The sequence below is a fragment of the Coregonus lavaretus genome (genome assembly GCF_964263955.1).
Source record: "Coregonus lavaretus genome assembly, contig: HAP1_SCAFFOLD_3029, whole genome shotgun sequence".
NCBI classification, from domain to species: Eukaryota; Metazoa; Chordata; class Actinopteri; order Salmoniformes; family Salmonidae; genus Coregonus; species Coregonus lavaretus.
In genome coordinates this window covers 47,683-57,500 of record NW_028161835.1, presented here as the reverse complement: position 1 = coordinate 57,500, position 9,818 = coordinate 47,683, and the positions used below count along the sequence as shown (strand labels likewise).

At 49.9% G+C, this 9,818-nt stretch overlaps 1 protein-coding gene across 1 annotated transcript in view; it reads right to left on the bottom strand.

Annotated features, from left to right (window-relative positions):
* slc25a11 (solute carrier family 25 member 11) overlaps positions 1-9,818 on the bottom strand; it is a 29,278-nt gene that overhangs the window by 1,220 nt on the left and 18,240 nt on the right. The window contains exon 6 of the mRNA XM_084194657.1: positions 1,058-1,209. Coding sequence (XP_084050783.1) covers positions 1,058-1,209 — 152 coding nt within the window. The remainder of the gene's footprint in view (positions 1-1,057; positions 1,210-9,818) is intronic.

Sequence of the window (9,818 nt, the reverse complement as noted above, 5' to 3'; positions counted from 1 at the left end):
GGATTCGAACCAGGATCTCTAGTGGCACAGCCTTAGACCACTGCGCCACTCGGGATATCCCAAACAGAGGTAACAGTTTGACCATTAATGATTCTAGCTTTAATGGAGGCAAAGGGTGGCTATTTGAAGAATCTCAAATATATGTATTTTGATTTGTTTAACACTTTTTTGGTTACTACGTGATTCCATTTGTTATTTCATAGTTTTGATGCCTTCACTATTATTCTACAATGTATAAAAGAGTAAAAATAAAGAAAAACCCTGGAATGAGCAGGTGTTCTAAAACGTTTGACTGGTAGTGTATATGAATAATATATATTATTGAAGTGATAATGCCTGAGAAGCCGGCGTTCGGAGGATATATTGGCACAGGTGTTGTTAGGCCAGGGAAGAAGTCGGCTTCGAGGGCATTATCACTTTTATACAATGGGTTACCAACATATTCAAATAACGATTGACATATTTTCATTAAAAACGTTATTTTGAGGAATTTATTCATACTATTTCATCCTTCCACGAGATATAGTCCCGACACAAATCTAGGGTTGCTACCCAAGCCGGCTGGTCTTACGTTCTATTGGTTCGTTGGCCAGAGACGCGACCCAGTCTTTCAGCCTTTTTGTTCTGACCCATGTTGACTCCAACGCTTCCCACAGTTGTGTCCAGTTGGCTAGATGTCCTTTGGGTGGTGGACCATTCTTGATGATACATAAGGGAAACTGTTGAGCGTGAAAAACCCAGCACCGTTGCAGTTCTTGACACAAACCGGTGCGCCTGGCACCTACTACCATACCCCGTTCAAAGGCACGTAAATATTTTGTCTTGCCCATTCACCCTCTGAATGGCACACATACACAATCCATGTCTCTGTTGTCTCAAGGCTTAAAAATCCTTCTTTAACCTGTCTCCTCCCCTTCATCTACACTGATTGAAGTGGATTTAACAAGGGACATCAATATGGGAACATAGCGTTCACCTGGATTCACCCGGTCAGTCTATGTCATCGAAGAGCAGGTGTTCCTAATGTTTTGTTTACTCAGTGTATATTATAACTTACCAAGCCATTCTTAAACTCTGGTTTTCCATCAATCATTCTCATGTTCTGAATCCTGGTCTTGACGATGTCGACGGGCATGGATGCTGCCGTGGTTACCAGCCCACTGATCATACTGGCACAGAAATGAAGGAAGATACCATCCACAAAATACCCTGGGGGGGGAGATAAGTTATTCACAATGAATGGACTGCTGTAGGAAATACATCGGAATGGACTGCTGTAGGAAATACATCGGAATGGACTGCTGTAGGAATTAAACCCTAACCCATCTAACCCTAACCCATCTAACCCATCTAACCCTAACCCATCTAACCCATCTAACCCTAACCAATCTAACCCTAACCCATCTAACCCTAACCCATCTAACCCATCTAACCCATCTAACCCATCTAACCCTTCTAACCCATCTAACCCTAACCCATCTAACCCATCTAACCCTAACCCATCTAACCCATCTAACCCTAACCCTTCTAACCCATCTAACCCTAACCCATCTAACCCTAACCCATCTAACCCATCTAACCCATCTAACCCATCTAACCCTAACCCATCTAACCCTAACCCTAACCCATCTAACCCTAACCCATCTAACCCATCTAACCCTAACCAATCTAACCCTAACCCATCTAACCCTAACCCATCTAACCCATCTAACCCATCTAACCCTAACCCATCTAACCCATCTAACCCATCTAACCCTAACCCATCTAACCCATCTAACCCTAACCCTTCTAACCCATCTAACCCATCTAACCCATCTAACCCTAACCCATCTAACCCATCTAACCCATCTAACCCATCTAACCCATCTAACCCATCTAACCCATCTAACCCTAACCCATCTAACCCTAACCCATCTAACCCTAACCCATCTAACCCTAACCCATCTAACCCTAACCCATCTAACCCATCTAACCCATCTAACCCATCTAACCCATCTAACCCTAACCCATCTAACCCATCTAACCCTAACCCATCTAACCCATCTAACCCTAACCCATCTAACCCATCTAACCCTAACCCATCTAACCCATCTAACCCATCTAACCCATCTAACCCTAACCCATCTAACCCATCTAACCCTAACCCATCTAACCCATCTAACCCATCTAACCCATCTAACCCTAACCCATCTAACCCTAACCCATCTAACCCTAACCCATCTAACCCATCTAACCCATCTAACCCTAACCCATCTAACCCATCTAACCCATCTAACCCTAACCCATCTAACCCATCTAACCCATCTAACCCTAACCCATCTGACCCATCTGACCCATCTGACCCATCTAACCCATCTAACCCATCTAACCCATCTAACCCTAACCCATCTAACCCTAACCCATCTAACCCTAACCCATCTAACCCTAACCCATCTAACCCTAACCCATCTAACCCTAACCCTAACCCATCTAACCCTAACCCATCTAACCCATCTAACCCATCTAACCCATCTAACCCATCTAACCCATCTAACCCTAACCCATCTAACCCTAACCCATCTAACCCATCTAACCCTAACCCATCTAACCCATCTAACCCATCTAACCCTAACCCATCTAACCCATCTAACCCATCTAACCCATCTAACCCATCTAACCCTAACCCATCTAACCCATCTAACCCATCTAACCCTAACCCATCTAACCCTAACCCATCTAACCCATCTAACCCATCTAACCCTAACCCATCTAACCCATCTAACCCATCTAACCCTAACCCATCTAACCCATCTAACCCATCTAACCCTAACCCATCTGACCCATCTAACCCATCTAACCCATCTAACCCATCTAACCCTAACCCATCTAACCCATCTAACCCTAACCCATCTAACCCTAACCCATCTAACCCATCTAACCCATCTAACCCTAACCCATCTAACCCATCTAACCCATCTAACCCATCTAACCCTAACCCATCTAACCCATCTAACCCTAACCCATCTAACCCTAACCCATCTAACCCTAACCCATCTAACCCATCTAACCCATCTAACCCATCTAACCCTAACCCATCTAACCCATCTAACCCTAACCCATCTAACCCATCTGACCCATCTAACCCATCTAACCCATCTAACCCTAACCCATCTAACCCATCTAACCCTAACCCATCTAACCCTAACCCATCTAACCCTAACCCATCTAACCCATCTAACCCATCTAACCCATCTAACCCTAACCCATCTAACCCATCTAACCCTAACCCATCTAACCCTAACCCATCTAACCCATCTAACCCATCTAACCCTAACCCATCTAACCCATCTAACCCTAACCCATCTAACCCATCTAACCCATCTAACCCTAACCCATCTAACCCATCTAACCCATCTAACCCATCTAACCCATCTAACCCTAACCCATCTAACCCATCTAACCCTAACCCATCTAACCCATCTAACCCATCTAACCCATCTAACCCTAACCCATCTAACCCTAACCCATCTAACCCTAACCCATCTAACCCATCTAACCCATCTAACCCATCTAACCCATCTAACCCATCTAACCCTAACCCATCTAACCCATCTAACCCTAACCCATCTAACCCATCTAACCCATCTAACCCTAACCCATCTAACCCTAACCCATCTAACCCATCTAACCCATCTAACCCTAACCCATCTAACCCATCTAACCCATCTAACCCATCTAACCCTAACCCATCTAACCCATCTAACCCATCTAACCCATCTAACCCTAACCCATCTAACCCTAACCCATCTAACCCATCTAACCCTAACCCATCTAACCCATCTAACCCTAACCCATCTAACCCTAACCCATCTAACCCATATTTTAGAAGAAAGAGAAAGGAGATCAAATAGCCACGTTAGTTATCCTAACCTGCCACGTTAGTTATCCTAACCTGCCACGTTAGTTATCCTAACCTGCCACGTTAGTTATCCTAACCTGCCACGTAAACAAACCATCGGTGCTGACAAATAATCAGTTTCACCACACCGGGACATCTGGTTGTTGGGGACTAGGAAGAGGGTAGAGGTTAGAGGTCAGAGGGTAGAGGTCAGAGGTTACCTGTCTCGATAAGAGCCTGTTTGCTCTGAGAGTAGGAGGGTTAGAGGTTAGAGGGTAGAGGTTACCTGTCTCGATAAGAGCCTGTTTGCTCTGAGAGTAGGAGGGGTAGAGGTCAGGGGGTAGAGGTTACCTGTCTCGATAAGAGCCTGTTTGCTCTGAGAGTAGGAGGGGTAGAGGTCAGGGGGTAGAGGTTACCTGTCTCGATAAGAGCCTGTTTGCTCTGAGAGTAGGAGGGGTAGAGGTCAGGGGGTAGAGGTTACCTGTCTCGATAAGAGCCTGTTTGCTCTGAGAGTAGGAGGGGTAGAGGTCAGGGGGTAGAGGTTAGAGGTCTCGATAAGAGCCTGTTTGCTCTGAGAGTAGGAGGGGTAGAGGTCAGGGGGTAGAGGTTACCTGTCTCGATAAGAGCCTGTTTGCTCTGAGAGTAGGAGGGGTAGAGGTCAGGGGGTAGAGGTTACCTGTCTCGATAAGAGCCTGTTTGCTCTGAGAGTAGGAGGGGTAGAGGTCAGGGGGTAGAGGTTAGAGGTCTCGATAAGAGCCTGTTTGCTCTGAGAGTAGGAGGGGTAGAGGTCAGGGGGTAGAGGTTACCTGTCTCGATAAGAGCCTGTTTGCTCTGAGAGTAGGAGGGGTAGAGGTCAGGGGGTAGAGGTTACCTGTCTCGATAAGAGCCTGTTTGCTCTGAGAGTAGGAGGGGTAGAGGTCAGGGGGTAGAGGTTACCTGTCTCGATAAGAGCCTGTTTGCTCTGAGAGTAGGAGGGGTAGAGGTCAGGGGGTAGAGGTTAGAGGTCTCGATAAGAGCCTGTTTGCTCTGAGAGTAGGAGGGGTAGAGGTCAGGGGGTAGAGGTTACCTGTCTCGATAAGAGCCTGTTTGCTCTGAGAGTAGGAGGGGTAGAGGTCAGGGGGTAGAGGTTACCTGTCTCGATAAGAGCCTGTTTGCTCTGAGAGTAGGAGGGGTAGAGGTCAGGGGGTAGAGGTTACCTGTCTCGATAAGAGCCTGTTTGCTCTGAGAGTAGGAGGGGTAGAGGTCAGGGGGTAGAGGTTACCTGTCTCGATAAGAGCCTGTTTGCTCTGAGAGTAGGAGGGGTAGAGGTCAGGGGTTAGAGGTTACCTGTCTCGATAAGAGCCTGTTTGCTCTGAGAGTAGGAGGGGTAGAGGTCAGGGGGTAGAGGTTAGAGGTCTCGATAAGAGCCTGTTTGCTCTGAGAGTAGGAGGGGTAGAGGTCAGGGGGTAGAGGTTAGAGGTCTCGATAAGAGCCTGTTTGCTCTGAGAGTAGGAGGGGTAGAGGTCAGGGGGTAGAGGTTACCTGTCTCGATAAGAGCCTGTTTGCTCTGAGAGTAGGAGGGGTAGAGGTCAGGGGGTAGAGGTTACCTGTCTCGATAAGAGCCTGTTTGCTCTGAGAGTAGGAGGGGTAGAGGTCAGGGGGTAGAGGTTAGAGGTCTCGATAAGAGCCTGTTTGCTCTGAGAGTAGGAGGGGTAGAGGTCAGGGGGTAGAGGTTACCTGTCTCGATAAGAGCCTGTTTGCTCTGAGAGTAGGAGGGGTAGAGGTCAGGGGGTAGAGGTTAGAGGTCTCGATAAGAGCCTGTTTGCTCTGAGAGTAGGAGGGGTAGAGGTCAGGGGGTAGAGGTTACCTGTCTCGATAAGAGCCTGTTTGCTCTGAGAGTAGGAGGGGTAGAGGTCAGGGGGTAGAGGTTAGAGGTCTCGATAAGAGCCTGTTTGCTCTGAGAGTAGGAGGGGTAGAGGTCAGGGGGTAGAGGTTACCTGTCTCGATAAGAGCCTGTTTGCTCTGAGAGTAGGAGGGGTAGAGGTCAGGGGGTAGAGGTTACCTGTCTCGATAAGAGCCTGTTTGCTCTGAGAGTAGGAGGGGTAGAGGTCAGGGGGTAGAGGTTACCTGTCTCGATAAGAGCCTGTTTGCTCTGAGAGTAGGAGGGGTAGAGGTCAGGGGGTAGAGGTTAGAGGTCTCGATAAGAGCCTGTTTGCTCTGAGAGTAGGAGGGGTAGAGGTCAGGGGGTAGAGGTTAGAGGTCTCGATAAGAGCCTGTTTGCTCTGAGAGTAGGAGGGGTAGAGGTCAGGGGGTAGAGGTTAGAGGTCTCGATAAGAGCCTGTTTGCTCTGAGAGTAGGAGGGGTAGAGGTCAGGGGGTAGAGGTTAGAGGTCTCGATAAGAGCCTGTTTGCTCTGAGAGTAGGAGGGGTAGAGGTCAGGGGGTAGAGGTTACCTGTCTCGATAAGAGCCTGTTTGCTCTGAGAGTAGGAGGGGTAGAGGTCAGGGGGTAGAGGTTACCTGTCTCGATAAGAGCCTGTTTGCTCTGAGAGTAGGAGGGTAGAGGTCAGGGGGTAGAGGTTACCTGTCTCGATAAGAGCCTGTTTGCTCTGAGAGTAGGAGGGGTAGAGGTCAGGGGGTAGAGGTTAGAGGTCTCGATAAGAGCCTGTTTGCTCTGAGAGTAGGAGGGTTAGAGGTCAGGGGTCAGAGGTTACCTGTCTCGATAAGAGCCTGTTTGCTCTGAGAGTAGGAGGGGTAGAGGTCAGGGGGTAGAGGTTAGAGGTCTCGATAAGAGCCTGTTTGCTCTGAGAGTAGGAGGGGTAGAGGTCAGGGGGTAGAGGTTACCTGTCTCGATAAGAGCCTGTTTGCTCTGAGAGTAGGAGGGGTAGAGGTCAGGGGGTAGAGGTTACCTGTCTCGATAAGAGCCTGTTTGCTCTGAGAGTAGGAGGGGTAGAGGTCAGGGGGTAGAGGTTACCTGTCTCGATAAGAGCCTGTTTGCTCTGAGAGTAGGAGGGGTAGAGGTCAGGGGGTAGAGGTTACCTGTCTCGATAAGAGCCTGTTTGCTCTGAGAGTAGGAGGGGTAGAGGTCAGGGGGTAGAGGTTAGAGGTCTCGATAAGAGCCTGTTTGCTCTGAGAGTAGGAGGGGTAGAGGTCAGGGGGTAGAGGTTACCTGTCTCGATAAGAGCCTGTTTGCTCTGAGAGTAGGAGGGGTAGAGGTCAGGGGGTAGAGGTTAGAGGTCTCGATAAGAGCCTGTTTGCTCTGAGAGTAGGAGGGGTAGAGGTCAGGGGGTAGAGGTTAGAGGTCTCGATAAGAGCCTGTTTGCTCTGAGAGTAGGAGGGGTAGAGGTCAGGGGGTAGAGGTTACCTGTCTCGATAAGAGCCTGTTTGCTCTGAGAGTAGGAGGGGTAGAGGTCAGGGGTTAGAGGTTACCTGTCTCGATAAGAGCCTGTTTGCTCTGAGAGTAGGAGGGGTAGAGGTCAGGGGGTAGAGGTTACCTGTCTCGATAAGAGCCTGTTTGCTCTGAGAGTAGGAGGGGTAGAGGTCAGGGGGTAGAGGTTAGAGGTCTCGATAAGAGCCTGTTTGCTCTGAGAGTAGGAGGGGTAGAGGTCAGGGGGTAGAGGTTACCTGTCTCGATAAGAGCCTGTTTGCTCTGAGAGTAGGAGGGGTAGAGGTCAGGGGGTAGAGGTTAGAGGTCTCGATAAGAGCCTGTTTGCTCTGAGAGTAGGAGGGGTAGAGGTCAGGGGGTAGAGGTTACCTGTCTCGATAAGAGCCTGTTTGCTCTGAGAGTAGGAGGGGTAGAGGTCAGGGGGTAGAGGTTACCTGTCTCGATAAGAGCCTGTTTGCTCTGAGAGTAGGAGGGGTAGAGGTCAGGGGGTAGAGGTTAGAGGTCTCGATAAGAGCCTGTTTGCTCTGAGAGTAGGAGGGGTAGAGGTCAGGGGGTAGAGGTTACCTGTCTCGATAAGAGCCTGTTTGCTCTGAGAGTAGGAGGGGTAGAGGTCAGGGGGTAGAGGTTACCTGTCTCGATAAGAGCCTGTTTGCTCTGAGAGTAGGAGGGGTAGAGGTCAGGGGGTAGAGGTTAGAGGTCTCGATAAGAGCCTGTTTGCTCTGAGAGTAGGAGGGGTAGAGGTCAGGGGGTAGAGGTTACCTGTCTCGATAAGAGCCTGTTTGCTCTGAGAGTAGGAGGGGTAGAGGTCAGGGGGTAGAGGTTAGAGGTCTCGATAAGAGCCTGTTTGCTCTGAGAGTAGGAGGGGTAGAGGTCAGAGGGTAGAGGTTAGAGGTCTCGATAAGAGCCTGTTTGCTCTGAGAGTAGGAGGGGTAGAGGTCAGGGGGTAGAGGTTACCTGTCTCGATAAGAGCCTGTTTGCTCTGAGAGTAGGAGGGGTAGAGGTCAGGGGGTAGAGGTTAGAGGTCTCGATAAGAGCCTGTTTGCTCTGAGAGTAGGAGGGGTAGAGGTCAGAGGGTAGAGGTTAGAGGTCTCGATAAGAGCCTGTTTGCTCTGAGAGTAGGAGGGGTAGAGGTCAGGGGGTAGAGGTTAGAGGTCTCGATAAGAGCCTGTTTGCTCTGAGAGTAGGAGGGGTAGAGGTCAGGGGGTAGAGGTTACCTGTCTCGATAAGAGCCTGTTTGCTCTGAGAGTAGGAGGGGTAGAGGTCAGGGGGTAGAGGTTACCTGTCTCGATAAGAGCCTGTTTGCTCTGAGAGTAGGAGGGGTAGAGGTCAGGGGGTAGAGGTTACCTGTCTCGATAAGAGCCTGTTTGCTCTGAGAGTAGGAGGGGTAGAGGTCAGGGGGTAGAGGTTACCTGTCTCGATAAGAGCCTGTTTGCTCTGAGAGTAGGAGGGGTAGAGGTCAGGGGGTAGAGGTTAGAGGTCTCGATAAGAGCCTGTTTGCTCTGAGAGTAGGAGGGGTAGAGGTCAGGGGGTAGAGGTTAGAGGTCTCGATAAGAGCCTGTTTGCTCTGAGAGTAGGAGGGGTAGAGGTCAGGGGGTAGAGGTTACCTGTCTCGATAAGAGCCTGTTTGCTCTGAGAGTAGGAGGGGTAGAGGTCAGGGGGTAGAGGTTAGAGGTCTCGATAAGAGCCTGTTTGCTCTGAGAGTAGGAGGGGTAGAGGTCAGGGGGTAGAGGTTACCTGTCTCGATAAGAGCCTGTTTGCTCTGAGAGTAGGAGGGGTAGAGGTCAGGGGGTAGAGGTTACCTGTCTCGATAAGAGCCTGTTTGCTCTGAGAGTAGGAGGGGTAGAGGTCAGGGGGTAGAGGTTACCTGTCTCGATAAGAGCCTGTTTGCTCTGAGAGTAGGAGGGGTAGAGGTCAGGGGGTAGAGGTTAGAGGTCTCGATAAGAGCCTGTTTGCTCTGAGAGTAGGAGGGGTAGAGGTCAGGGGGTAGAGGTTACCTGTCTCGATAAGAGCCTGTTTGCTCTGAGAGTAGGAGGGGTAGAGGTCAGGGGGTAGAGGTTACCTGTCTCGATAAGAGCCTGTTTGCTCTGAGAGTAGGAGGGGTAGGGGTCAGGGGGTAGAGGTTACCTGTCTCGATAAGAGCCTGTTTGCTCTGAGAGTAGGAGGGGTAGAGGTCAGGGGGTAGAGGTTAGAGGTCTCGATAAGAGCCTGTTTGCTCTGAGAGTAGGAGGGGTAGAGGTCAGGGGGTAGAGGTTACCTGTCTCGATAAGAGCCTGTTTGCTCTGAGAGTAGGAGGGGTAGAGGTCAGGGGTTAGAGGTTACCTGTCTCGATAAGAGCCTGTTTGCTCTGAGAGTAGGAGGGGTAGAGGTCAGGGGGTAGAGGTTAGAGGTCTCGATAAGAGCCTGTTTGCTCTGAGAGTAGGAGGGGTAGAGGTCAGGGGGTAGAGGTTACCTGTCTCGATAAGAGCCTGTTTGCTCTGAGAGTAGGAGGGGTAGAGGTCAGGGGGTAGAGGTTACCTGTCTCGATAAGAGCCTGTTTGCTCTGAGAGTAGGAGGGGTAGAGGTCAGGGGTTAGAGGTTACC